The 25,601-nt window shown below is 46.5% G+C and overlaps 11 protein-coding genes across 11 annotated transcripts; 6 read left to right on the top strand and 5 right to left on the bottom strand.

The window, feature by feature from the left end:
• The first annotated feature begins 106 nt into the window (after nucleotides 1-106).
• Nucleotides 107-1,426, top strand: F4813DRAFT_371685 (uncharacterized protein). The gene is made up of 2 exons (XM_049244641.1): nucleotides 107-1,007; nucleotides 1,078-1,426. Exons 1-2 carry the CDS (start codon nucleotides 338-340, stop codon nucleotides 1,113-1,115), a joined length of 708 nt encoding a protein of 235 aa, XP_049096128.1. The 5' UTR covers nucleotides 107-337; the 3' UTR covers nucleotides 1,116-1,426.
• Nucleotides 1,427-1,532: 106 nt separating this feature from the next.
• On the bottom strand, nucleotides 1,533-2,240 carry F4813DRAFT_371683 (uncharacterized protein). The gene is made up of 2 exons (XM_049244640.1): nucleotides 2,091-2,240; nucleotides 1,533-2,040 (listed from the first exon to the last, which is right to left on the bottom strand). Exons 1-2 carry the CDS (start codon nucleotides 2,233-2,235, stop codon nucleotides 1,901-1,903), a joined length of 285 nt encoding a protein of 94 aa, XP_049096127.1. The 5' UTR covers nucleotides 2,236-2,240; the 3' UTR covers nucleotides 1,533-1,900.
• Nucleotides 2,241-2,627: 387 nt separating this feature from the next.
• F4813DRAFT_215619 (uncharacterized protein) lies at nucleotides 2,628-4,427 on the bottom strand. Its single transcript, XM_049239722.1, has 4 exons — nucleotides 4,386-4,427; nucleotides 3,533-4,325; nucleotides 3,004-3,463; nucleotides 2,628-2,876 (listed from the first exon to the last, which is right to left on the bottom strand). The coding sequence occupies exons 2-4, from the start codon at nucleotides 4,126-4,128 to the stop codon at nucleotides 2,772-2,774; spliced, it is 1,161 nt and encodes a 386-aa protein (XP_049096126.1). The 5' UTR covers nucleotides 4,129-4,325; nucleotides 4,386-4,427; the 3' UTR covers nucleotides 2,628-2,771.
• A 240-nt stretch (nucleotides 4,428-4,667) lies between these two features.
• On the bottom strand, nucleotides 4,668-5,360 carry F4813DRAFT_392908 (uncharacterized protein; the record flags this gene model as incomplete). The annotated part of the gene is made up of 2 exons (XM_049247340.1): nucleotides 4,668-5,176; nucleotides 5,249-5,360. 2 exons carry the CDS (start codon nucleotides 5,358-5,360, stop codon nucleotides 4,668-4,670), a joined length of 621 nt encoding a protein of 206 aa, XP_049096125.1.
• Nucleotides 5,361-5,692: 332 nt separating this feature from the next.
• On the top strand, nucleotides 5,693-7,206 carry F4813DRAFT_371679 (taurine catabolism dioxygenase; the record flags this gene model as incomplete). Its single annotated transcript, XM_049244639.1, has 3 exons — nucleotides 5,693-6,056; nucleotides 6,121-6,837; nucleotides 6,894-7,206. Coding segments are annotated over exons 1-3 (1,121 nt in total), but the record flags the coding sequence as incomplete, so codon positions are not given.
• A 291-nt stretch (nucleotides 7,207-7,497) lies between these two features.
• Nucleotides 7,498-10,957, top strand: F4813DRAFT_371678 (threonyl-tRNA synthetase). The gene is made up of 7 exons (XM_049244638.1): nucleotides 7,498-8,786; nucleotides 8,842-9,371; nucleotides 9,429-9,461; nucleotides 9,580-9,625; nucleotides 9,675-9,917; nucleotides 9,980-10,195; nucleotides 10,277-10,957. Exons 1-7 carry the CDS (start codon nucleotides 7,694-7,696, stop codon nucleotides 10,462-10,464), a joined length of 2,349 nt encoding a protein of 782 aa, XP_049096123.1. The 5' UTR covers nucleotides 7,498-7,693; the 3' UTR covers nucleotides 10,465-10,957.
• Nucleotides 10,958-11,296: 339 nt separating this feature from the next.
• Nucleotides 11,297-12,699, bottom strand: F4813DRAFT_371675 (Clavaminate synthase-like protein). Its single transcript, XM_049244637.1, has 3 exons — nucleotides 11,827-12,699; nucleotides 11,732-11,773; nucleotides 11,297-11,675 (listed from the first exon to the last, which is right to left on the bottom strand). Exons 1-3 carry the CDS (start codon nucleotides 12,611-12,613, stop codon nucleotides 11,368-11,370), a joined length of 1,137 nt encoding a protein of 378 aa, XP_049096122.1. The 5' UTR covers nucleotides 12,614-12,699; the 3' UTR covers nucleotides 11,297-11,367.
• Nucleotides 12,700-12,759: 60 nt separating this feature from the next.
• On the top strand, nucleotides 12,760-15,463 carry F4813DRAFT_371674 (MFS general substrate transporter). Its single transcript, XM_049244636.1, has 6 exons — nucleotides 12,760-13,308; nucleotides 13,383-13,873; nucleotides 13,943-14,122; nucleotides 14,224-14,580; nucleotides 14,642-14,732; nucleotides 14,788-15,463. The coding sequence occupies exons 2-6, from the start codon at nucleotides 13,433-13,435 to the stop codon at nucleotides 15,168-15,170; spliced, it is 1,452 nt and encodes a 483-aa protein (XP_049096121.1). The 5' UTR covers nucleotides 12,760-13,308; nucleotides 13,383-13,432; the 3' UTR covers nucleotides 15,171-15,463.
• A 249-nt stretch (nucleotides 15,464-15,712) lies between these two features.
• F4813DRAFT_371671 (NAD(P)-binding protein) lies at nucleotides 15,713-17,483 on the top strand. Its single transcript, XM_049244635.1, has 3 exons — nucleotides 15,713-16,787; nucleotides 16,847-17,195; nucleotides 17,271-17,483. Exons 1-2 carry the CDS (start codon nucleotides 16,023-16,025, stop codon nucleotides 17,126-17,128), a joined length of 1,047 nt encoding a protein of 348 aa, XP_049096120.1. The 5' UTR covers nucleotides 15,713-16,022; the 3' UTR covers nucleotides 17,129-17,195; nucleotides 17,271-17,483.
• On the bottom strand, nucleotides 17,484-21,236 carry F4813DRAFT_371668 (ARM repeat-containing protein). The gene is made up of 3 exons (XM_049244634.1): nucleotides 20,640-21,236; nucleotides 17,983-20,571; nucleotides 17,484-17,924 (listed from the first exon to the last, which is right to left on the bottom strand). The coding sequence occupies exons 1-3, from the start codon at nucleotides 20,868-20,870 to the stop codon at nucleotides 17,898-17,900; spliced, it is 2,847 nt and encodes a 948-aa protein (XP_049096119.1). The 5' UTR covers nucleotides 20,871-21,236; the 3' UTR covers nucleotides 17,484-17,897.
• A 1,812-nt stretch (nucleotides 21,237-23,048) lies between these two features.
• Nucleotides 23,049-25,189, top strand: F4813DRAFT_399104 (dynein regulator; the record flags this gene model as incomplete). Its single annotated transcript, XM_049248131.1, has 3 exons — nucleotides 23,049-23,086; nucleotides 23,163-23,328; nucleotides 23,396-25,189. The coding sequence occupies 3 exons, from the start codon at nucleotides 23,049-23,051 to the stop codon at nucleotides 24,584-24,586; spliced, it is 1,395 nt and encodes a 464-aa protein (XP_049096118.1). The 3' UTR covers nucleotides 24,587-25,189.
• Between the last annotated feature and the right edge of the window lie 412 nt (nucleotides 25,190-25,601).

Raw genomic sequence — 25,601 nt, 5'->3', positions numbered from 1 at the left:
AGTACGTACTTCCATCCATCTAACCGGTAAACTTAGTGGGGTTGACCAATAGAAGACCCTTGATTGGTCCGGTCAGAGCCGGGTCGCAAACCTTATCGACCGATGTCATCAGACGTCTGGCTCAAAAGCTGCTTTCAAAGCAGTTTACAATTTACAATTTGCAATTTACAATTTACATAGCATTACAAGCCACGCTGTTGAATTTGCCATTGGTTGCAATAGTTAACCACTTATCAAACCTACAATCTAATTCACTACTTTTGTCTCATTAGGAATTTATGGGCGCAATCTTTCCTTTACTTTCGTTATACATGACGTTACCATCGTCTGCTGTAGCATGATGAATTCTCCTCGCATCGCGTTGTCACGAACTTGGACAGCCTTGTCCGGTTGTCGCATTGCCACATCGGCCCCGAAATTGCTCCCTTGCGAGAGCCTCTTGCGACAGTTCTCTAACTATCAGCCATGGTATGCGCCTTCGGAAAAGCTCCAAGAAACACCATCATACCAGCCCTATCCCCTAAATACAAACCCGAGTAGATCGTCGCAACCGCGCAACGAACCTATACCAGAAACCTCCATCGCCAGCCCCATACCAAACGTTCACGATACACGACCACCACCTCAGCCAGAAGCAGCTACACATCCTAAGGTTGCCTTCACAGAACAGGAGGCACATAAGCCGAAACCAGCCCCTCCGAAGCGCAAGCTAAGACCACGCAAAGCCGCGTTACAACTCACTCCTTCAGCGGTAGAACATCTTCGCGGCTTGCTAGACCAACCAGAGCCAAAGTTAATCAAGGTGGGGGTGCGCAACAGGGGATGCAGCGGCCTGTCCTATCATTTGGACTACGTGGACAAGCCCGGAGTCTTTGACGAGGAAGTCGAACAAGATGGAGTAAAGGTATTGATCGATAGCAAGGCTCTATTCAGCATCATAGGAAGTGAAATGGACTGGATTGAGGATAAGCTGAGCCAACGGTTCATATTCCGGAATCCAAACATAAGTCAGTATTTCTCACATAATACTTATACTTGTTACTTGGTAGATGCGATTAGATGCTAACCTATGCATAGAGGAGGAATGCGGCTGCGGAGAATCGTTTATGGTATAGTGGTGAACAGCAAGCGATAATGAGCTAAGATACTATTCATCTGCATTGGGCGGCGTTACCCCTGTTATTATTAGATTATACCACCATCACCACTTAGTTAGAGTATGTCGACCCGGTCCATTCAGGTACAACTCCAACAGTCAGTTGTATCACGGGGAACTTTATGTCAATCAATCAAGCATTCATACGTGGAGCAATGGATTTCTCACGTACCATTCACAAATAATTACCTATTGGCTGATAATATCACGCCTACAGTGTACATTCGGGAAGTCAAGTTGCCATAGTTAAAGTGTTGCTTCCTATACTTACCTGGGCAAGTTTACATGTAAAACGAAACTCTCAAAAGCTACCTCTCTGTGTTCTCCTTCGAAAGGTAAGTACATATTAAATCCAATACCAGAGAGCATATTTACTAGAGGTTCTACGTATGAAGTCCATCTTATACCCACGGCGAATACGACTGTGGAATCTTTTCTAGCTCAAGGTCAATGCTGTTGCCAACTCCCCTACTACTGAATTGGACATGGACCTCCTCTATCTTGAAAATCCGGTCATCATAATCATTTCCCACCAAAAGCGGCTCTGTCCTCGCACATAACACCGCCAGGAGACTTTACCATTTTAGAGCGTTTTGATGCGGATAATGAGACATGGTTGCTTCGTATCCTACTTACCACCAAAGTCGTCACTCCGGAGCACGCTAAATTTGGTACATTTGACGATTGATTTTATACCTGCGCTGTGCTGCTATGTAAGAGAATGGACGAGTAAGAGCGCTGTTTTCACCAAATGCACCCAACTTGCCAAAGACCAATGCTCATAGCAGTAGAAACACCGACTTTCTTGCTGATCCGTATCTGCAATTTTACTGTAATGGGCCATGGAAGAGCAGCCAAGACGAAGTCCATGAATGCGGAATATGCTAGCACTGATCAGTAATCATTCGTTACCATATGAATACCGTGTACATACCAGCAGAAAAAATGGTGAACGCAAGGATAAGGTTTCTATGCCAACAAACTCCGGTGGCGTAGAAGTCCCAGGTCATCCTCGCTCGCCGGTACTGTACCCATCGTAGGATCAAGCTGACACAGGTAACCATGTTCATAGAGATCATAATCATGCAAAGTACGATCTTTAACCGAGGATCTGCTATCCTAATGAGCGTTATAGCAAAGGAGTTCTTACTCCATATTGCCGAAACAAAGAATAAAGTCCTGGTCACGTTTAATGAAAACTGCCGATACACAGAGGCTGATAAGTTCTCCCGAGGCAATAAGCACGAGTTCAACCTCGAGCCTAGTTATTTCAATACAATGGACTAAGGCGATTAGACAAGAAACCAAATATTCAAGAATAACATAATGCTCATCAGGCTGTCAACAGAAAAGCAGAACATCACAACATCAGATATAGTCCTGCATCAGGGATATCTTTTGCTGCCCTCTTACAAGGACTATACCATGCATGCACGCCCGACATGATATGATCAACTGAACCATGACATGACATAGAACAAATACTACATTGCCCCTATAAGAGACAAGGCAGTCCAAGCTGGTTTATAGCAACATTCGTAATGTATGACCAATCCATATATTTCACAAATTCCTTCATTTCACAATATCAACTCCGATCAGGGATATGACGAGATCACCCAAGTTGCATCACCATCCCCTTTTTGATCGCGTCTATCTCTCGCTTACCTAATGGGTCCTTATGGTCAAAATTTGCCTGCTTCCGCTGGGAGCTCGTCCACTTCAATGAGAGTTAGCAGTTACTTTAGGCATGAGGTCGAAAAGTTTCACTCGAATTGAAAAGGTCTAGTTCCTGACACAAGCCAGAAGGGTATGGGGAAGAATAAAGACTCCGAGGGGTAACATACAGTTGTGATGTCTAAATCATCGCCACCGATAGCGTGGGGTTTTCCTTTACCGTAATTCTTCTCGTATATCTTTAATGCCGTTTTAAAGCCCCATGGATCCTTTGCGTTCTTCTTAGGTAACTCTACTTCCCCCTCGAGATTTGCAGTGATCTCGTCGATATCTTCAGGACCCTGTAATGTAACACCGCGCTGATTGGCGTATGAAAGAATGGCATCATCGAAGTGGTTGGCCTGAAATTTGGGTTTGCGACCTCCCCTGTCATCGTCGTCTTCCTCGAGGATACCACCAATTGAGCGTACTTCTGAAGCAATTTTCAAATATATAGCCATGACGGTACCCAAGCTCTTGACGTCGGTAGCGTCACCAACCAGATTCAGGCCATCGAGTTGCGCCAGCATATCTAGGAACATACGGCCAATGAGACGCATAGTTTGATCGACACATTCGCCATCGTCAATCCTGACCAGGTGAAAAAATAATGTTAGCAGAGAATCAACGAAACGGCGATACAAGTTGGCGGGTTTTTACATCATCATCCTACCGCTAGCTGAGCTCAGTAGCCAAAGTCCGAGACCTTCGCAAACGGCCCATTGTTCTCTCCAGCCGCGCTCTACCGCCTCGACATAATCCAACACCAAGTTCTGCACAATCTGAACGCATCCGTAGCCAACGTGGTCGTTATAGGTGTACATATCGAAGTAATCAGGGTTACGCAATGAGAAATGGATATTCTGGGTGGAATATTTCCGGTAGCCAGCCCGACTCACAACCCACGGGTGGTCTGGATTCTCCCCAGCTGGTTTGGAGCATATACAACCTTTTCGGGTGCATCTGGGTCCATCCCTGCTTTCATCCTCGGGGTCATCCTCATCGACCTCCTCCTCTTGTTCCTTGTCCTCGTCCTCGTCCTCGTCCTCGTCATCGTCATCATCCGGTATTGGCGGGCAGATGGTTACAAACGAATACCATTTGTCGGGTTTCTCCCAGATCGTTTTGTAGTCAGCATCGGCATTAGCCGAGCCGGACACGGCAGACCATCGTTTGCTTTTCGGCGGCTCATCACTCAATGTCTTAGCTTTCTTCCTAGAAGTGCCAGCGCTAGCTGCAGGGCGTTTAGGAGGCATCGTATCGGGAATAATAATACAAAAATCTTAATAGAACTGAACGTATTTTGGTATTAAGTATTGAGGTACGAGATATGAAGTATGAAGTATGAAATGATATATAAAAGTCAAGTTCTACACCGCATAACTAGTAGCTAATAAACGCGACGCGCTCTGTGCGTCCCTGAATGGCCATGCTTGTAATTAACGTCATAGCTCTGTAAATAAGTGGTAATTAGCATATCAACATCCTTGGACAGTACAGTGCATATACATACAGTTAGTACAACCTATACAGTCATTAATTTGTGATGTACCTAGATATTTAGTATTTCCAGCCACAATGTGGCTTCAGGTCCCTAGCTTAGGTAAGGTTCCATAAGTAATGATTAGGTAAGCAAAGGACTGGATCCAGATCTTAGGTATTGACTCTTCGGGTATGAGACGTCATATTACTACATAAATTCTTAGAGAGCTTCGAACAAGGAAAGTGAACAGCACAGCTTTCCCCGCAGCCCCCGCCTCTCAGATTTCGATCCTTTCTCCGGCTCTCTGACCTCCTACGAAAGGTCTTCTATGCTCAGGTTCACAGGCTGACATGACGGATTATGTGGCGGCTGTGTAGAAACCCAGGCAATTGACTGGTAGTAGTAACCGCCGGTGAATTGGTAGCATAAGTGGAAGTTAGTGAGATTGCCTAGGGATGGAGGTGGGATAGGATATGTGGCGTTGAAGCTCGAGTCGTCGTAGCCCCCGTTCATGTACAATGTGCCGTTATTCGGGTGAAAGTAAACAGAGGTGCCATCCTCAACGCCAGGATAGATAAGAGCTGTGTAGACGTTGCTTCCAAAGCTCGGTTCGAGACGTAACGAGGAGGGCACAGTAATAGTACCGTTATTACTGCCTGCCTTCAACAAGTACGTGATCCAGCCAGGTTGCGAGGGGAGCCCCGTGTCCGAGTTATAAGAAGTGTAATTGAAATAGAATTCAGTCACGCTCCCACCACCACCACCACCTGAATAACAAAGGCCTTCTAGGGCTGCGCCAGCATGGCAAGCTGCAGCATATCCTGTGGAATAAGTTAGCAATGAACTTGACAGGATAAAAGGATCTAAAGAAAAGAGGAAGAACGACAGCATACCATCAACTGAGGAGTTTGACTTGCTTGTAATGTGAAGTGCAAACGGTCCTGTGGCGTTAAATGATACTGCTTGTGTGATAAGAGTAAGAAGTGTAGTAAAATGGAATAACATTTTAAGTGTAGTTAAAACGTGATTGTAAATAAAATGGTAAGAAACGTATAAAATAAAATGTTAAATGATTTAAAAGTAAAATTTTAAATAAATTTTAATAAAATATTACATATTTACCTATATAATTAATTTAATAATAAAATAACATTTTTATAAATTCGGGTAAATTTAAAAGTAAACTACTTTTTATAACTCGTTTTTATTAATAAAATAATGCAGTTAATATAAATATATACCTATTATTTATACGTGATTATCACAATAATGGCGTGATTACAAATGGATTTGCTCGTCAAGGCCTTTTATATGCTGCGGGGTATAGAATTTCAAGACCTTGCGATTGTAAGCTTAAGACTATATATATATGTGTGTATGTACCCGTGTGTTTGAACGAACTCACGAAATTGTTGTAATTGTCTACAAACCACTTCATTTTACCAAACTAGACCTGTCGTATAAGCACAGCACACATGGCGCCGGCAGCGCTTACCACTAGAGCTCCCCAGTCCGTACAGCTCCATGAAGATAAGGAGCGTTCGTACCCGTTTCCCTTAACCCTCGTCGGAGCTCTAGAGAAGTTCTCCTACGAAGAGACAACTCCCACTATCGGCCGGGAATATCCGAGTCTGAACATTGTTGACGACTTGCTCAACGCTAACAATGCCGACGACCTTATTCGTGACCTTGCCATTACCAGTAAGTTGCATTTGATATAAGCTACCCTTTTTACAAGGAAAGTTGTGACTTAAAATTTGTGTAGTTTCCCAACGGGGTGTGGTGTTCTTTCGTTCTCAGGATAACCTTACAAACGATCTACAGAAGCAACTAGTTCACCGGCTAGGCCAACTCACTGGGAAACCGAGTGATTCAACATTGCATATACACCCAATCTTGAACGGCACGTCCGAGTTTGGAGTGGGCGATGATCAAATTAGCACTATCAGCTCGCTACAGCGGAAAAATCTCTCCAGAGACACGCGTAAATCGAAGAGTAAGAGATATGGTTCCGCACAGTGGCATTCGGACATTCAATTTGAACCTGTCCCTGCTGACTATACCTCTCTTCGCCTGACTGAGCTTCCGACTACGGGGGGTGACACACTTTGGGCATCCGGATATGATATATATGACCTATTTTCGAAGCCGTATCAGAAATTCCTCGAGGGTTTGACAGCTACGTTTATTGGGGAAGGGTTCTTGGCTGCCGCCGCAGCTAATCCCGACAAAGTCAAATTACACGAGGGGCCAAGAGGAAACGATGCCAATGTCGGAAGAGAACTGAAAGCGGTCCATCCAGTAGTTAGGACTAACCCAGTTACTGGGTGGAAAAGTATCTTTGCAATCGGGCCGTTTCCAAGGTATATCAACGAATTGTCAGACCAAGAATCCTCGGAGCTACTCGAAAAGTTTAGTCGAACAATTCTCGAAAATCATGAATTGCAAGTTCGATTTAAATGGAGGAACAAGAACGACCTAGGTAAGTTCCTCATAGCTTAAGTATCAACATATATCATATATACTAACCTAAGATAGCAATCTGGGATAATCGAAGCGCTTTCCATACTGCTACTTTTGACTACGATGGTCTTGGAGAGAGGTTCGGAAACCGAGCGGTCGGGATAGGAGAGGTGCCGTATTTTGATCCGAATAGTAAATCCAAGGCCGAGGCATTGTCGTGCAGGAAAAGCAATGGCGCGAATAATACGGATGAGTAAGGGGGACGAGAAAAGGGGACGAGAAAGGGGGAGGGGGGGTATTAGTGTTTTGAATGATTAACATACCTAATTATGTTCATGAAGGGCAACGGATAGCAGCAGCAGTAGTAGTAGTAGTAGTAGTAGTAGTAACAATTGATGCATTTATTCATAATTTTTATGAGTTATATGCTGCTACTAAGTCTTCATTTTCATTTATATCAAGTATATCGTAAAAAGGCATGTAAAATTTAAAATATGAGAATATGGGTGCATATTGTAAGTGACATTGATGAAAATATTGATAAGGAGGTAATCGTTATCAACATCGAAGGTACTGTACCTAGGTAGCTATGCGGGGCTGGCGGGGTAGAGGGGTAGAGGGGCATTGGTGGGCTAAATAATATTTTACCCTGGGAACCTTAGCACCTGCGCTTATGTATTATACCATTTGTACCATTTAACGCTGTTAATTTAATGTTGTTGACAGCGAATACGGCATTGCTTCTGCTATTGGTTGTGAACTTGTGACTCAGCCCAACTTTCCTTCAATTATTTTCATTCCCAAGTCGTAAACCCGCAACACCGACTTTACCCTGCCCGACAAACACTCGACTCCCCTTTAAATAATACGACAAAATGGCTGACGCCGGGTCTGGGGATGTCAAGAAGGTCGTAGTTGGTGGGCCAAAGCCTTCGAAGAAGGATAAGAAGAGTAAAGCAGCCGGCGAAGATGCTAGTGCTGGCCCCCTCGAGATGACACCACCGCCTGATTTCCTCAAGACACGTCTCGACTTATTTGATCGTTTAAAGAAGAAGTACGACGAGGAGATTGCTAAGAGACCGCGAGAGCAAATTACAATTACCCTACCTGACGGTTCTGTCAAGATTGGGACGAGCTGGGAGACCACACCTGGCGAGATTGCGAAGGGTGTGTCGAATAGTTTGTACAAGCGCTCTGTCGTCGCTAGAATAGACGGAGACAAATTATGGGATTTGGAGCGGCCTCTGGAACAAAGTTGCAAACTCGAATTGTTAACCTTTGACGACCCTAAGGGAAGGGAAGTGTTCTGGCACAGCTCAGCCCATATCCTTGGCGAGGCCTGCGAGAGGAGGTTCGGCTGTTCCTTATGTATCGGGCCCCCGATCGATGATGGTTTCTACTATGAGATGGCTTTACCCGGCGGAGGTGCTGTCCAGACAAGTGACTGGACGCCTCTGGAGCGTATCGTTGGAGATATTGTCAAAGAGCGCCAACGATTCGAACGTCTTGAGATGACCAAGGATGAGCTACTCCAAATGTTCAGCTATAACAAATACAAGCAGCACATCATCTCCACAAAGATTCCCGATGGTACTTCCACTACCGTATATCGTAATGGCCCCCTGATCGACCTTTGCCGTGGGCCGCATGTGCCTGACACTGGTCGAATCGAAGCATTCTCCATCATGAAGAACTCGGCATCATACTTTCTAGGATCTCAGGAGAACGATTCCCTCCAACGTATTTATGGCGTATCCTTCCCGGATAAGAAGAAGATGGCAGAGCATAAGAAATTCCTGGAGGAGGCAGCTAAGCGAGATCACCGAAAGCTTGGCAAAGAGCAGGAGCTCTTCATGTTTCACGAACTCTCTCCTGGCTCGGCATTCTTCTTGCCTCACGGTACAAGGATCTACAACACGCTACTCGCATACATCCGAGATCAGTACCACAAACGTGATTATCATGAAGGTTTGTCTATTACCGACACCTCCCCCGATCATGGTTAATTAACTGCCTACGTTAGTCATTACTCCCAACATTTTCAATTCGGAGCTTTGGAAGATTAGTGGACACTGGGAGTATTACCAGGAGGACATGTTTGTCATAGATCTGGATAAGGAGAAATGGGGCCTGAAGCCCATGAATTGCCCAGCCCATTTCCTCATGTTTGCTCACAGTCCCAAGGTATATAGTCAGCTACCATTGCGTCTCGCCGACTTTGGTGTCCTCCATCGCAACGAGGCGAGCGGTGCCTTGTCAGGCCTTACTCGCGTCCGTCGTTTCCAGCAAGACGATTCCCATATCTTCTGCCGACTCGACCAGGTCACAAGTGAGATTTCTGATTTGTTTGATTTCCTCTCCGAGATGTATGGCCTCCTAGGATTTACCTTCAAGCTTCAACTATCTACCCGCCCCGAAAAGTTCATGGGCCAGATTGAAACTTGGGATAAGGCCGAGAGTATGCTAAAAGAGGCTCTTAACGGGTTTGCGGCTGGGCCCAGTGGCGCGTCTTGGACTCTCAACGAGGGGGATGGCGCCTTCTATGGACCTAAGGTAATCTTTTAAGGGGTCTCGCTCTGATCATCTACAGATTTGCTAACTATACTTTAGATCGATATCAAGATCTTAGACTGTCTGAACCGAGTTAGTATACCTACTTATTATATCCTATAGCTTGATCGCAGTGAAAGCACCGCGCTTGACTTTTATTTCAAACCTTGTGTGTTGCTAGTCCAAGAAGTCGAGCTGACTGTATATTTAGGAGTGGCAATGTGCTACAATTCAACTTGACTTTATGGGCCCCGAGAGTAATATCCCTTCCAACGATACTACATATTCGTTGCTAACACTTGATAGACTTTGGTCTCGAATATGTCACAGCTGAGACGCACGCTGCAAAACCCAAGCAGGATGAGCCTGCTGCAGAGGTGGCGGGAGCTAAAGCAAGCGAAGTCCAACCGGGTAACGCGGCCCTGGCGAACCCAGGCACAGGTGAGAGTGGAGCGAAACGGGAGAGGGCAATCAAGCCCTTGAGTCCCGGCTGCGCACGCCCAGTTATCATTCATCGTGCTATGGCGGGATCTATAGAGAGATTCATGGGTAAGAATGTCGAATGTCGGGGAACATAAAGGCGACCAGACTGCTTACGTTTAATTATTTAGGTATTCTCATCGAGCACTTTGCAGGAAAGTGGCCCTTCTGGCTGAGCCCGCGTCAAGTGATGGTTATCCCAGTCGGAATGGGCTTCATGTCATATGCACAAGAAGTTAGGGACATTCTCAAGAAAGAGAAGATATTCGTTGATATCGACACTAGCGGAAACACGCTTCCCAAGAAGGTTCGAAGTGCACAGTTAGCACAGTACAACTTTATATTCGGTAAGAATTTCGTCCCATTGGAGTTATTAGAACTATCTGCTTTGAGTCTACGTGAATACTGACGCGATCTCCAAAATCTAGTTGTCGGGGACGAGGAGATGAAAGGTCGACAAGTGAATGTGCGATACCGAGATGATACATCTACCCAGGACCGGGGTAAGCCTGTGCCCCTAGACGAGGTGATCGAGAAGTTACGAGGATTGCAGGTCGACCGAGGCTCGTATAATCCCTTCCCGTCGGAGAAACAGGCAGATAAGAAGGCGGCATGAGTTGACACTCAGATCCGCTAAGTAGATGCCGATAGACTATAACGAGCTGTTGAGCCTAACACCGTACAGCATGGCCAAAATAAAAGATAGTTCTGAAGTTGCTATACGCTGAGGATGTATTCTATTTTTTAGGATGCTATTCCTAACTAGGCTCTCTACATATATAGATATCTGCCTTGAATTCGGGTGGGGCTGTGTTGAAAATATGGCGGTTGTGTGTGGTGTGGTGTTTTGACAAAGATTGATAATGGTGTTCTGCAACTGCCCTCTAGTATGTTGCATACGCTATACGCAAGCTGACTACTAACAGGGCAAGTAATACAGTTGCTATAAAATGTCCAATGATAGACCTTTTAGTATAAAATTATTAAATCTGCTATCAACATGAGCTAATGCCATTGAAGCATGGCTGATATCTGGGATCGTGTATATATGGTTTCTCTGATCTCTGCAGCCTATGATATCTTATAAACTAGGTAGCTTCTCAGCCCTGAACTTACCCTTTTGCTACTCTTGGAAGCCAGTCAATATGCTATCGAAGCCACCAAGCTCTTCTAATCCGTTAAATTTTGAGCGATGCAGTGGAGTTTGACCAGGATTTCTCCTACGCCAGGTTTTGGCACACATATATCCTGGACCTTTGCCGTCTTGCCCTCAACGACGACTAATGCTTTCATTTTCGATGCCATTGTTACCTTGGTGATTGATAACAGTCGCCTCTGTTGTGTTGTGCTATATTGTATTATATTTGTATCAGGCTACTATTAGCGAAGAAGATAAAGAGTTAAGGCCCTTAACAAGTCCTACCCCTGTTTAGTATAGGAGTAGATTCGGAGAGTATAGAATTGCACACAGGTGGGTGCTCTTTAGCGTCTAAAGCTACTAGGATAGATCATTATCGGACTACTTATAGTAATTCTGTACACTTAATCCCTTGAATTCGAAAGAAGTCCCCTCGCGCTTGTCGAGAACAGTTTTATAATGCACATCCTTAACTCGTGCTCTCACGTACTCAGTCCCGGAGACTACTGGCTTGTCCGGGTTTTTATCCTCCGCTGAAATGAGTCCAAGACGGTCTAGCAGCGGAGATGGGACAGTCTTCATAGACGTGTTGGCACCAGGCCTACTAAAATAGAGCAAACCAAGTCGTGGAATGTTGATTTGATCTTTCGGTGGCGTGACTACACGGTGAATAGTTGACTTGATGAACCCTTATATTCCGGTAAGCTTAGTGCACGGGCAACTGGTTTGGGGAGTTGATAGTTACCGTTTGTTAGAAACGTCAAAGTGTCCGCCGCGTTGCAAGTGACTTAATACCTCCATGTTAGGATAGGACTATGTGTAGCGGAGGAGTCGACTTACTACCACCCTCTACGGGGCTCACATATTTCCACTTTCCCTCTGGCGTGCGTATCTGCAATCCGGCAACATGTTGTGAGAATAGCAGAGTCAAGCTGCCAAAGTCGGTGTGCCCACCCTTAGAGTAGGCTTGGGCTTTGTCCCATTCCTCTTTACTTCTTACGTTGTAGATCATGTACCGGAGGTGGTCGTCCGACTCCTCGTCATAAGCGTGCGCATCTGCGAGGTAACTTTCTGGAAGTTCAAGAATGATGGAAATGAGTACAAAAAGTTTCCGGATCACCTTGTCGAACAGATCTCTATGAAAGGACGCAATCTCATCCCAGTTCTGCTCGACAATCCTATGCTTCCCGACGTTGTCAAAAGCTGGAATGACTTTGGGTATATTCAGCATCTCCACGTTCTCCTTGACTCCCGTGTCGCCTATCCAGCGGGAATTCTCTCTGTATCCGAAATATTCGCCTTCAGCAAAGTTACAGGGAAACCGTCTCTTCTCCTCCAGGGGCTCTTTGAAAAATGTATTCCCGATGCTGAACTGGCGGAGAACACGTTCATCATCAATGCCTGTATTGACTACGGACCAGAAACCAACTTTAGTGACAGCGTCGTAAAGCTGCTCAGCAAGTTCTTGCTTGCCGCCGGGCTCGTCAAACCGCGACAGATCAATCTTGGGCAATTCTGCGTATTCAAGATTCTCTGAAGTCTTAGTTGGCCGAGTCCACGGTTTCACTAGAACTTTACTATCATGCAGCTGGCTTGCCGCTGGCGTCTCGATGGCAATAGGGGCCATAATGATTGACCCAAAGAATTTTTATTAATTTCTTTTCTGGGCGGAGAGATCTACGTAGCTTGGTCTGACCAACATAGTGTTGTCTTATACTAACCAACCTATATACACCGGACATTATTTTTTTATCACGACACTTAGTCAAACTAGTTGGTTGCATTTGTTCCTCTTTGGAGTATAGCGTATGCATTTTAATGTGATTGGTCGACTTGTCGTGGGATGGTTGTGGGGGTAGTTGCGTGCTTTGTGTTCTCATCGACCTCATCGCAGGCGTGCTCAGAAACCCATCAATGAGGTTGGAGGAAATGCCGGAATACCTAACACAGTTCCGATAGAATCTGATGCACCTCCGCAACGGCTAGTTTATCGCTGTAGTTGATGGTAGACTTCGAAATGGGGGGTTACCGGAGCCCGATTACCCCCCTTGCCTTCGCCACGGAGGTCATAAGTGATAGCAATTAACTTGCTATCTCCGTTAACTGTTTCCAGGGTCTGGAACATAGGACTAATCGCAGGCGGTCTCTAATTCAGACACACGCTCTTATAACATGGTGTGATAACGCAATAAAGCTCGTGCTTAGCTTAAGCTCGGCAAACCGCCGTTAACCCCTTGACGTTGTAACTCGAGTCACGCTCATCTATCTATGTTAAGGCTACCGCCGCCGACTTGGCCAGCCACTCTTTTCTCGTTCCTCAAGGCAAGTCCGCTTGTCCGACACTGCACCTATCAGAGGTTCCAAAAGAGAATCTGTTATACCTAACTCTGGTATAGGCTATTTCCTATAGGGCTATTTGTATACTGCCAGCCTAGCAAATCCCGACATGGCTTCCAGTAGTAGTAAAGTCGACATCAAAGTTGACGACACGGCAATGTCGGAACGCCGCACTCGCATCGATGTTGATATAGATCAAGACTTATCCGGCGCCGACTTGAAGCTCGAGAGGGCCGTGATGAGGAAGATAGATCTGTGGCTAGTTGGCTTTTATTCATTGGTTTACGTCTTCAGAGTTATCGACTCATCCAATTATTCAAATGCAGCTATTATTAATCTTGAAAACGGCACAGGTATCAAGAAGCAGCTAGGACTGAGCCCTTCTCAATGGGCCTGGACATTGTCTATATTCTCCTACAGCTACATGATTTTTGAGCCCACGAACACCATCGCAATGAAGGTGTTTTCACCTTCGAAATGGATGTTTGTACTCATTCTCGGCTGGGGTATATCTGCCTGCTCATCTGCTGCAGCACAAGACTTCACAGGTGTAAGTAGCTACGGGTTCTCTGAGATTCGGAGCAACTAACCTTGTAGACCCTAACATGGACGCAAATAGATGATGTTTGTTCGGTTTGCCATTGGGCTAGCCGAAGCTGGGTTCTACCCAGCCGTATTATACCACATGGCCTTCTGGTATAAGCCTATCGAAATGCCACAGAGGATTGCTATTTTTTACTCGCTTGGCCAGCTTTCTCCGGCAGTGAGCGGCCTGCTTGCTTATGCCATCGGCTTCATGGTAAGTAGCTCTATCTCATATCGTCTTATTTATGATTATCGGTTGCCTGGAAGATTGTGTTCTTGATTAGTGAGCATCATTGCTAACGATCTTATCATTAGGATGGGCTAGGCGGTCTTGCTGGTTGGCGATGGCTTTTCTTGATTGAAGGCTTGCCTGCCATTGTGCTCTCGGTTGGGGCGTTATGGCTACCGGACTACCCTGAGACAGCCTTGATGCTCACAGATGAGGAGCGAGACTTTTTACAAGACCGTCTCGAGAAGACTGCCCCCTCGGGAAGAAAAGGGTACTGGGATTTCGAATCGTTACGAAAGCTCATCAAAGATCCTACCTTTTATACGTTTACCTTATATTGGATCTGTCATGGAATCGGTGGTTTTGGTATTGGGACAGCGTTGCCTACCGTCATTTATGAACTGGGATTCACGACGACATCCAACTCGCAGCTTATGAATATTGTAAGAATATGAACCTACCTCCAGCCTAGGATTATGTATATCTAATATGTGTACATTACAGCCTCCTTACCTATCCGCGTTCCTCTTCTTGAATGTCTTGGGTTACTTTTTGCATAAAAAGGCCATTAGGCCGTGGACTACTGCCGTTACGAGTGGGTATAGAGTTAATTACGGAACGTATTATTGTGGATGCTGACAATTTCGCAGTTGAGTCGACTATTATTGTTTGCTATATCATCCTTTTTACAGTCCGCAACGCGGTGGTAAGGTATATATTCTTGATTGTCGCCGTCTCGTGTGCGGGTTCGGCATATCCAGTAATATGGCCGGAGCGTATTCGAGCGCTCAGGGGGACAGTTGCATCTGGGTTAGGCATTGGGTGGACGAATGCTATGGCGCAATTCAGCGGCATCGCAGGCCCGCACGTCTACAGCACAGTGTTTGGCCCCTCATACCATGTATCATATGGAATCTGTCTCGGGTTTCTGAGTGTGGGAATCGCCACAGTCTTGACTTCCTGGTGGCTTGTGTGGCGGAGGGACCGAAAGGTGCAAGTAGAGCAGGACCAAGGGGGTGAACAGTCAGCTTAAGCATTTGGAATAGAGACTTGTGGACTCCTTGGAGAGTAATTGGTGGCTACTATTTTATTCTACTGGTGCAACTTTCATTCGGTTGATCGTGTTAATCTTATAAAGCTAGATGGCATGGCAGTAAGTAACTTTACGAGAAGTATACAAAGTAGGCCTCGCTATGTAATATATCTTATACTATGTATAGTATGTCGAGTACAGTGTCGGGTTTACCTTGGCACGCTTTGGTATCTTCATATGTAGGTAAGTAGTGACAGAAGTTGAGGTTGTGAGCTGGAAGATGCGAGAAAGGGTTAAGAATTTTTCTTCGTGGCGGGCGGGTGAGAGACGATGATCGGGATAATGGCCGAATGAGGAAGTGTATAGGTATTAGTGTGTGGCGTTCGGGAGGTACTTGTATCTAGGCATGGCCTGACTTATATCGTACATATCTTAGGTTAGGTATTGCAGTGTAGTATTTTTGGGTTGCATTATAAATCAACACCGCCGTGGACTCCGTGTCGGGATTACAAATACTAGTTTGTCTATAATTTTACCTAGGCATGTGGGACTTCACGAGCTCATTAACCTAGGTTGGTACATAGATACGCGTTTACATCTATGATATATAAGTCGTATCATCGGGGGTAGACCCGTTTAGTAGTTAGCTATAAACGCATCAAGACGTCATCACCCTTTCACAATTTCGACTGCATCGTACACATAAACATAGCATATATCTAAAGGAGTAGCCTAGGAGTATAGCCTGGGAGTTTACTTTGACTCTCACCTTTCGCTTCTTAACGTATCCTCGCCAGACCTCTGCCCATATTATACTACTCTGAGGGATACTCGACCTCGCCTGATCCAACAATGGCGCCAAACAAGTCTCTCATTTTCAAAAAGGTCCCTACTGGTTTCCCGGTTCCAGGAGAGCATCTCGCCGTTGAGGAGCAGTCCATTGACCTCGATGCGGCCCCTCCAAAAGGTGGCCTGATCGTCGAGATACTCTATGCTTCCTTCGACCCCTATCTCCGCGGTAGGATGCATGATGGCAGTGTCAAGTCTTACGCGCCGCCTTTCGCTATTAACAGTCCAATCTCAAATGGCACCATCGCCCGGGTTCTAAAGTCAGACACGTCGGATTTCAGCCAAGGAGATATTGTGTCCGCATTTCTTCCTATTGCTGAGTATGCTACAGTTCCCGATGTTTCCACTGCCAATGTGCGCAAGATCAACAACCCGCATAATCTCGATCTTGGCATGTTTCTAGGCCCCTTAGGCATGCCTGGCTTAACGGCCTATTCGGCTCTCCATAAGATTGGAAAACCAAAGAAGGGAGAAACAGTATTTGTTAGCTCGGCTGCTGGCGCTGTCGGGCAGGTCGTGGGTCTAGTCGCGAAGAATGAAGGACTTAAAGTCATTGGCTCGGTTGGCTCTGATGAGAAGCTAGATTATATCATAAATGAGCTCGGATTCGACGGTGGTTTTAACTACAAGAAGGAGAGCGCATTCGATGCGCTTAAGCGCCTCGCACCCGACGGAATTGATATCTACTTTGAGAACGTTGGTGGAGACCAGCTCGATGCTGCTTTGGAGAATATGAATTCTCTCGGACGAATTCCAGTTTGCGGAATGGTACCGTTTCCCCTTCCCTTACCCTTTTTGATAGACTGTCTATGCTAACGAACAAGTAGATTTCGGGATACAACTTGCCGCGTGACCAAAGATATGGTGTCAAGAATCTCACCCAGCTCATTGCACGGCTCTTAACGATGCAAGGCTTCCTTGTTGGACAACCTGAATTCGGGCCTGCATACTTTGAAGAGCACCAGCAACAAGTTCAAAAATGGATCGCAGAAGGATCTTTCAAGGCCAAACTTCACGTCACCGAGGGTATCGACAAGGCGGCTGAAGGGTTCGTGGGACTACTTAAAGGCGATAATTTTGGCAAGGCCGTCCTGAAAATCAAGGATTAGCACATAACCATCTTGGCATCGGTACCTAGAAGTCTAGCTTGCAGGCTAGAGACGTAGCTTACATTAGGTACATACCTCCTATATGGCTTCTAATCGACCATGAATCGAGACAACCTACTGACTATGAGGTGAATATATTAAGGCTTGGCTGTGAACTAGGAGATATTAAATGAATGAAATGTCTGGCCGCTTTTGGTCCGATGTGTAGATTGGGATAGGAGCAGCTATACATAGCGAAACACATTACAAGAGTTCTGAGAACATCTACGCTCTCGCGGTCGTATGAACCCATAAATTAGTTTTACGAAGGGCTTGAACAGTGAACCGTGGACCTCTAATATAACAATTTTATGATTAGGCATATCTTAATAGCCACAACATCATCTTTAATTCTAGGTACATGTTGCGTGTGAGTAGCACGGGTATAACCCTATAGCATGTCTATACCGTTTGTAGACACACAAACTACTTGAGAAATAAGACGGTGCAAGATGGTTAAACCACATCCCGTATTAAAATCTAATAGGACTGAATGACTCCCCCCTTTCAATCCGTATAAATGCACCCTTATTTTTAATGACGAGGTAATCGAGTCTAAACATAATTATCATGATATTTCTGAACGCTTTAGTAGCGAACGAAAATAGCCGGGGGTATGTAATCCGACGCCAGGAAAATGCACCCGATGACGCACCCCTGATCCCTCTTTTGGACTCGTCTCCTAACAAACGCCATTTCCTGATGATAAGACACTTGAACAAGTCCTACTTCACGATCGGCTGAACCCCTGCTTCGCCTGCGGTTGATTAGTTGCTACCCTTCATATTAAGCGACGGGATACTTCTCTAGCTTACCTTCATCTGCTCTATTCTTGCTTTGAGTTGACTTGTGACTTCTGCTGCCCTCTTCCAATTTTCGGCTCCATTACTACCGGTTCCGGCGGCCATCGAACTTGTGGCGGACCCGGTATTGTGTCCAATCCCTTCGTCTATTGCTGCGCTTCTAAAGCCGCGAGCAGGACTTCCCCTTCCGCTTGAACCACTACCATATCTTAAATCTGGACTTAACTTGCTCCTAGGATAGTTATGTGGTGCATCGCCGTTTTCTTTCTCTTCTGAAAATGTGCTAGCGAAGCTCATTCTGTTCGCCCTAGCTCCCGGGTAGTTTGCGCCATCACGGTAGATGCCCATGTCGTCGGGAGTAGGACTCGTCATTCCCGGACTTCCAATGCCGCTAGAGACGCCAAGCCCCTCTGCCCTACTGAGTGCACGCTTGAGACGTTCAAGCTCCCGCCGGAGCCTTTCATTTACTTGCTCGGCTGCTTCTGCGTCACTCCTCGCTCGTACTAATTGAGTCTCTTTGGCCTTAATGCTAAGCACATCTCTTGTGTGGTCCTCGATGAGCCCGGCGTTGTGATTTTTGAGCTCTTGCACTTCCGACATGAGCTTGCTTCGTTCGTGTCGCATCTCATCTACTTGCTTAGTGAGCCGTTCGTTTGCCGCGCGTAGTTCCTCTAGTTCAGCGCGCTCTATGGCTGTAAGCCCACTTGACGGCGGTGGTGAGGGCGCCAAAGGCGTTACGGCGGGCACGGTGGGTTTTGCTAACGACCGTGCTGCAAGACCACCTCTTCCTAGCCCGACTCGAGGTTTTGGCTGTGGGGGTGATGCCGGGGTCTCATCCTCCTCCTCCTCCTCTAGAGGCAGAGGGGCGGCAGCGGCAGGCGCTCTACGGGGGGATGCGATGCCAGGGGCACCGAGGCGCCTTTGCGGTGCTTTTAACCCTGATAAGCCAGAAGACTTGGGCATTCCAAGCTTACTTCCCGGTGCGGCTCGAGATGTCGGTTGTGGCGCAAGGGAGGCGGGCTCTTGTGCGACAGGCGCGGCTTTCTTGGCGGTCCCGGCGGTCTTTTTGGCACCGCCACCCATCTTCTTTGGACCACCGGGCGGACCCCGTGCTACCGGAGCTGGGGCTGGCTTCGGTTTGTCTTTGGCTTTAACCTCAGCCTTCTCGAAATACTCCTTGATTTTGGTTTTTCGTATATCGTCTAGGCCTTCTAGATGAGGGTTCATGGCACGTTCACCAATTATCTTCATAACTGTACCTAGAACCTCGGCACCACCGGACCTCAACCCTTCGCTACCCTCCGCGAGTAGCTTCTTCGCGGCTTCTACAATACTGGCGACTTCTTGCTTGTTTGGGGGATCCCGGGTGGTTCTAAGACAGCGGACAAGGAACCTCATGCTTCCTTCTTTTACCTGAGGATTCTTGTGGGGAAGAAAGGAAATGATTTCCTCCAAACAGTCAGACAAGCTTGTCGCCAGAAAGACTTGGTCTAGTGCAGCTCCTAGTGCGTCCGCAACGGTCTGCTTTTTCTCCTTTAAACGTTCCATGATTGGCGTCATAACGATTGACCGGTATTTACTATAACTTTTTCGAAGACCCTTTGCGAGTACTTCGATACATTGGGCCGCCTGGGTGACGACGGCTATATTGGCGTCTTTCATGCATTTCGCCAAGCCACGGTTGATCTCGTTGAAGTCGCCATCTTTGATTCTTGGTACGTTGAGTACAGCAAAGAGCGCCTCCAGAGCCTCTTTACGATCCTTCCACTTCGAAGATGCAAGATTGTCGTGAAAATTAGCCGGAACTTTGGATATGACGTCTTGGGGTTCCGCAAGATCGAATGCATCAACTTCGACTGGCTCATCAATTCCGTCGTCGTCGTCCACCTCCTCTTCAGCCCCGGGCGGCGGAGCACGAGCCAAAGCTGCCTGTTGAGTTCGTAAAAGGCGTTCCTGTTTTGGCGACGGCTCTGTTTTAATTTTTTCAAACTGGGTTTCTAGATCAGACTGCTGTGTGGGCTTTAAATCACCCCAGAACATAGGCTTCATCGCATCCCTCAGCCATCGGTAGAATTCAACAGCTAGATTGGTTGCTTCGGCTCGCACATTCTTGTCCGCGTGTCCAAATGCTTTGGGGAGGACCTTAAGGACCGGCTTTGGGTCGGCTATCTTGCAGCCGTAGCTGTGGAAGATGGTCGTGAGGGCTGCTAAAGCAGCTGCGATGACTTTGGGTTGCTTCGCAGATACAGCTGGGAGGATATCCTCGACAATGGGACCGGCGGCATCGAGCTCGATAAGAAGCAGTAGAGCCTCGACCGAGGAAGCTTTGGTGGCAGGCCTCGTGGACACAAGGCCCTTCTCGACGATGGGAGTGACAACATGACCACGTGAACGAACGCAACATTCCTTACCACCGAACTTGAGGAACGCGCAGAATGCTGCAATACCGTCGGACTGAGCGGCAACGTTTGAATCTGCGACCGCACCCTTCCACAAACTCGGATCTTGGTTGAATGGTCGAAAAGCTGGATCGTATTCGTCTGGAGTGATTTCAAATTGCTTTGCTGCCTCTTCGTATGCCTGCTTACGAACTTTCCAAACCTGTTCACCCGATATTGTTTTAGAACCGACGCCAGGACAAGGGGGGAATATATGATGATGGCACGCACCTTGTGTACCCATCTATCTGTTAATGGAAGAGAGCTGTAGTCGGGCTCTCCGTCCGCCATATTCACGATCGGACAGTTACGATCGACCGTCGGCGATACCGATGTGTTATGTGCTTTGCGATTAGGGGTGGGTTGAGTCGACTTCCTTCGGGCGCGACGATGCGATAAAGTCGAGGCTACTCTCTTGATTAGTTTTGGTAGAACTGGCACCTTGAGGAGGCGAAGACGCATTTTGAGTGTAGAGGTTGCGAGAAGCGCGGCGAGACAAAGAGTTTAGGATGGAGTTGAGAGAAGATCAATGCGTCTTCCTCATCTCTTGTTCCCCGTTTCTCGTCCACCGTGCTCGTCCTTGGCCCCCGTTCCTCACCTCAGGCTTCAAGTTCCTCGCGGAAGGGGCTGCTAACAACGGCTTTGTTGCTGCTATTGTAGTTGAGGCGCTTAGGGATTCGTAGGGCATATGGAAAAAGGAGTGGGTGAATGTCTTGTGTAGAGACGTAGAGAAATTGCAGGCCTCGGGTCATGGGCCAGGGGAACAAGAATGGTTATAATGAAGAGGCAGAAAGATTAAACATACATTGTTTTCATGGGATAAGCTTTAGAGTTAAGCCAATCAATATATTCAATATGTTATGCTCTATGTTTACTCTTTCCCACGGTTCACCTTGTGCAAACTTCAAAGACTTGGATGATTTTGCGGGGAGCAATCTTAAAAAATGTATGTATGTTTTGTTGAGGCGATACACAGTATATCGGGTATCGGGTATAAGGTACGTAACGGCAAAGGTGGCGCTTGCTTTATTTGAAGTTTAGGACGCTTACTCTTTGATTAGAAAGGCTGGACTGTATCGCGTGGAATTTCGAATGTTGTAGGGCGCAAAATTGGGACATGCGTCTTTGAAGTTGACGATGACGATGGAAGGTTATTGCTTTCCAATTTATTCTTTTTCTACATATATACAATGGATGTCTTAGGTTATGTACATAAGTATGTATCTACCCGGTAGTTTATTGGCCAGATTTAAAAATAAATACTGGGGTACCGCGCTTGACTTGTTGACGTAGCGACTCCTGGTGCTATGTATTAGATCGGGGCAACTAGTACTTGTATTATTTGCATACACGCAAGTATCCCATAAACCTTCGTGTAAACAAGTCGTTTTGATGCCAGTATTTACATAGTTATACCTTTATAATTATTCTATTTGGTCATAATTTCCAATGTGAATTTGGACAGTAAATAAGAACAATGTTTAGGTTTAATTATTTCGTTTCTTAGTATAAAGTTGAGTGTTTACGTACCTAATATTATGTAATGAGGTATCTTTAAGCGATGCTACCTATTGCTGTAGATTTTATGTCTGGTCTATTAGCATACGCGCATGCCCGGGTATGTAGTACTTGCGTGGTACATCTATGTACCTAGGTACGGGTCGAGAGGTGTGGCTTGTGCTCCTCTGTTTCCCCGGAGGCCGGGCAAAGCCATGTGGCTTCACATGTCTTGTCGGGTCTCCATCTCCAATAGGCATGCTTCCCTACACTTCCCTAGAATGTACCTGATATCTAATATCTACCTTAATGTTTGTACATTACCTAAAGGTGGGAATGGTACTTACCTACATACCTAACCTACATAGGTAGTTAATGCATTACCAGAACACATCAAGAAACAAGTCAATATCTGGGATTGTTGTCTTTCCAATTTTTTCCCTCTCCTGTCAAAAGGTCTTAGAAGCAACAAATTGACGATCGTGCCTTTTCCTTCACCATCCCGACATGTTGCCCCGAGCGTATACGAAGGTATCTGCTTGATTGAATCTGGATTTTGTCCCTTTTACGCATTCATAGCGACAACTTCAATTATATCTCTTCTCTCCGGCGCAACCCTAAATTATGATCCAACCAAGTCTCGGCCTATAACTTCCTATTAAACGTTTCGATCCGCCAACCCGCCAACTAACCTGCCTACTTATACACCTACGTCAATACCTATATCGCCTTTCCCCCTACGTTATACTCTGCCTGGTTGACTTTCCTACTGGTTCTCCCTCGCGGGTTGCCAGCAGTCCGTCCACTGTTTGGCCCTCGTGTCGTTTCTACTTTTGGTACAAAGCTTCATTCGATTTGGCCTAGGAAGCCTTTCCGACGTCTCTTGTTCCCTGGTAACAAGCATAAACAAGGCTTTGGTGACACATTATTGTCGTTTACACTTCTTTGTGTGTGATCATCTTCTGAGACTACCGACGCATTGTGTGTGGGCAACTACCGTCTTTGTTGCCTCCTCGCTCTCTTGAGTGCTGCTTATAGCCTTCTGAGGTTATATTGACTGCTCGCAATCTCTCTAAAGCATAGGACCTTCATACTTTTGCATTACTACGTCCATGAACAGCCTCGTGTAGTAAACTGGACAAAATGAGCCAAATTCTGACCCCTCGACAAGCTGAAGAGCTGTACGTTTTCCATCTCAGTCTTCCCCCACTTCTTAGAGAACAATGAGATAACAGCCGATGCTAACTTATATACTAGACACAAGGCCATTATTGCGTACCTGTCATCGAACAACCTGCCTAACACGGCAGCTGCCTTACGGGAAGAACTGAACCTTGGTGACACGTTCGATACTGCTACTTCTAAGAAATATGAGGGACTTTTGGAAAAGAAATGGACCAGCGTTGTGCGATTACAGAAGAAGGTACGGGAGATGAAATCCCCTCTTGTATGCTGCTACCCTCTACTAACATGTGCCGCGTTGCTATTAGATTATGGAACTAGAGTCGAAAACGGCTACTCTACAGTCGGAGTTGGATAATGCGACACCTACCTCTCTATCCAAGCGGAACCAAGACCCGTCTAGTTGGCTCCCTCGATCTCCGCCCCGTCATACCCTGGAATCTCACAGGGGCCCTATTACCTGTGTCGCCTTCCATCCTGTTTTCTCTTCCTTAGCCACGGGTTCCGAGGATTATACGATAAAAATTTGGGATTGGGAGCTAGGAGAGCAGGAGCGCACAATCAAGGGGCATACAAAAGCAGTGCTGGATGTGGATTTTGGTGGTCCTAGGGGTGGGACCCTTCTGGCATCGTGCTCGAGTGACCTGACTATCAAGCTGTGGGATCCTTCCGATGAATACAAGAATATTAGAACTCTACCCGGGCATGACCACAGCGTTAGCGCCGTTCGCTTCATCCCGTCAGGTGCAGCGGGTGCACCAAGTTCTAGCAACCTTCTCGTATCTGCTTCTAGAGACAAGACGTTACGTTTATGGGACGTGACGACGGGCTATTGCGTCAAAACTATACGAGGACATGCAGATTGGGTCAGGGATGTTTGTCCGTCCCCGGATGGCCGTTATCTTCTATCCGCCGGAAATGATCAGACTGCTCGCCTTTGGGATATTTCGCTTGCTAACCCTGAAAGCAAGCTGACACTCGTCGGCCATGAACACACAGTCGAGTGTTGCACTCTTGCTCCCCCATCAACTTATCAATATCTTGCACCACTTGCTGGATTGAAAAAGCCGCCTCCAGCATCGAGCACTGCGGAGTTTATGGCAACAGGTTCCCGAGACAAGTCGATACGTATCTGGGATGCGAGAGGCAACTGTATTAAGACCCTTCTTGGACACGATAACTGGGTAAGAGCATTGGTGTTTCACCCAGGCGGTAAATACCTCCTCAGTGTGTCCGATGACAAGACGTTACGGTGCTGGGATTTGGCTCAGGAAGGGAAAAATGTGAAGACTCTCGTAGACGCGCATGGCCACTTTGTTTCCTGTTTGAGGTGGGCCCCGGGCATTATACGCGAGCCCGTGACGAACGGGTCAGGCGAAGGTTTAAATGGCACATCTCTAAACGGCATTGCGAAAGCTGCGGCTGTTGCTGATGTTCAAATCCGGTGTGTTATCGCAACCGGGTGTGTGGACTGTAAGCTGAGGATTTTTGCCAACTGAAGCCACCAATACGGTATGTGATAGGACATGAAAACATGTGTCGTTCTGGCGTCACTTTGACGATCTTAGCTTCCGCTAAAGCTTCAGAGCTTTTATGGTCGGAGTAACGAGGTCTCGAAGCCAAAGGTTGGGGCATGTATCTTCAGATACTGCCTCGAATATTGTTGCCGTAGAAAACCGCAGACACTGCAAACACGCCGTTCTTCGAGGCGGCACGGGAAGATGACTAGAAACGAGCTTTAACCCTACGGATCTAGGAGATTAAAGAACGGGGCGGGCGGGCTGGTAGGGAGGGCGAACTTGATGAAGGGAAGAAGTAACGAGATTTGTTGGCGTTGTTAAGTCCAAGGTTGGCGTCATTTTCTGTGGTGCTATTGCATCGTTCAGGCTGATCAATGGTCGTGGCAGCACCGTAGATATGGAAGAAAATAGATACCCTATCATTGCATACCGAGGAGAGACTTGAATATACGATCTAGCATTGAGCTAGTTTATTCCCATATTTTTCATATTGTTCTCACGTACGTAAGAAGTTGAGTCCCTAACCTAGGTAATATAAGTTATGTGAAGCTCAGTTCAAATCATGCGATATAATTCGACTCCTTCTATCTAGAAAAGGGGTGTATGCTTCTAAGATTGCCGTATAAGCCTAGGAGATAAGTTTATGAGGCGCATATAGTAAAAACAGGTACATAGTATGGAATACTGTATTTATACCTGCTAAACTGCATGCTTATGTATTTAGGTACATAGGTAGTGACTTATTGGTAATGGTAGTACGCAGCGGGGTTCTGGGTACCTTAGGTAGTTTGCGCAACTTTTTGTTATCTAAGGTACAGTGTGAGATGATGTGCCTAGGTGCACGCACCTCAACTTGTACTACCTCCATGTACGGTACCTGGTGTAAACACATGCAAGTACGGGTGACTAACATGTAATACATGTAACGTGTATCAAGCATTGAAGCAGGCACGCCCGGCCTCCGCAATTCAAATTCCCCGGCCAAGACCCAAGA

This window comes from Daldinia decipiens (genome assembly GCF_022478715.1).
Source record: "Daldinia decipiens strain CBS 113046 unplaced genomic scaffold F4813scaffold_39, whole genome shotgun sequence".
In the NCBI taxonomy this organism is placed as follows: domain Eukaryota; kingdom Fungi; phylum Ascomycota; class Sordariomycetes; order Xylariales; family Hypoxylaceae; genus Daldinia; species Daldinia decipiens.
The sequence above is the reverse complement of the archived record's forward strand: the minus strand, read 5'-3'. Positions and strand labels throughout refer to the sequence as shown.

Bases quoted from the DNA above. Each gene is read 5' to 3' on its own strand.
- F4813DRAFT_371678 (XM_049244638.1), top strand. From the start codon at position 7,694: ATGGCTGACGCCGGGTCTGGGGATGTCAAGAAGGTCGTAGTTGGTGGG. The intron at 8,787-8,841 runs GTTTGTCTATTA...TGCCTACGTTAG, and splicing joins CAAACGTGATTATCATGAAG to TCATTACTCCCAACATTTTC. The intron at 9,462-9,579 runs GTTAGTATACCT...CTGTATATTTAG, and splicing joins TCTTAGACTGTCTGAACCGA to GAGTGGCAATGTGCTACAAT.
- F4813DRAFT_371683 (XM_049244640.1), bottom strand. From the start codon at position 2,235: ATGATCTCTATGAACATGGTTACCTGTGTCAGCTTGATCCTACGATGG. The intron at 2,041-2,090 runs GTATGTACACGG...GATCAGTGCTAG, and splicing joins GTTCACCATTTTTTCTGCTG to CATATTCCGCATTCATGGAC.
- F4813DRAFT_371675 (XM_049244637.1), bottom strand. From the start codon at position 12,613: ATGGCCCCTATTGCCATCGAGACGCCAGCGGCAAGCCAGCTGCATGAT. The intron at 11,774-11,826 runs GTAAGTCGACTC...GGAGGTATTAAG, and splicing joins GAGCCCCGTAGAGGGTGGTA to TCACTTGCAACGCGGCGGAC. The intron at 11,676-11,731 runs GTAACTATCAAC...CCGGAATATAAG, and splicing joins TTTGACGTTTCTAACAAACG to GGTTCATCAAGTCAACTATT.
- F4813DRAFT_215619 (XM_049239722.1), bottom strand. From the start codon at position 4,128: ATGCCTCCTAAACGCCCTGCAGCTAGCGCTGGCACTTCTAGGAAGAAA. The intron at 3,464-3,532 runs GTAAAAACCCGC...TCACCTGGTCAG, and splicing joins GCTAGCGGTAGGATGATGAT to GATTGACGATGGCGAATGTG. The intron at 2,877-3,003 runs GTATGTTACCCC...CTCTCATTGAAG, and splicing joins ATGATTTAGACATCACAACT to TGGACGAGCTCCCAGCGGAA.
- F4813DRAFT_371685 (XM_049244641.1), top strand. From the start codon at position 338: ATGATGAATTCTCCTCGCATCGCGTTGTCACGAACTTGGACAGCCTTG. The intron at 1,008-1,077 runs GTCAGTATTTCT...ACCTATGCATAG, and splicing joins ATTCCGGAATCCAAACATAA to AGGAGGAATGCGGCTGCGGA.
- F4813DRAFT_371668 (XM_049244634.1), bottom strand. From the start codon at position 20,870: ATGCGTCTTCGCCTCCTCAAGGTGCCAGTTCTACCAAAACTAATCAAG. The intron at 20,572-20,639 runs GTGCGTGCCATC...TCGGGTGAACAG, and splicing joins CAGATAGATGGGTACACAAG to GTTTGGAAAGTTCGTAAGCA. The intron at 17,925-17,982 runs GTAAGCTAGAGA...AATCAACCGCAG, and splicing joins CAAGAATAGAGCAGATGAAG to GCGAAGCAGGGGTTCAGCCG.
- F4813DRAFT_371671 (XM_049244635.1), top strand. From the start codon at position 16,023: ATGGCGCCAAACAAGTCTCTCATTTTCAAAAAGGTCCCTACTGGTTTC. The intron at 16,788-16,846 runs GTACCGTTTCCC...ACGAACAAGTAG, and splicing joins GAATTCCAGTTTGCGGAATG to ATTTCGGGATACAACTTGCC.
- F4813DRAFT_371674 (XM_049244636.1), top strand. From the start codon at position 13,433: ATGGCTTCCAGTAGTAGTAAAGTCGACATCAAAGTTGACGACACGGCA. The intron at 14,123-14,223 runs GTAAGTAGCTCT...TCTTATCATTAG, and splicing joins CTTATGCCATCGGCTTCATG to GATGGGCTAGGCGGTCTTGC. The intron at 14,581-14,641 runs GTAAGAATATGA...TGTACATTACAG, and splicing joins ACTCGCAGCTTATGAATATT to CCTCCTTACCTATCCGCGTT.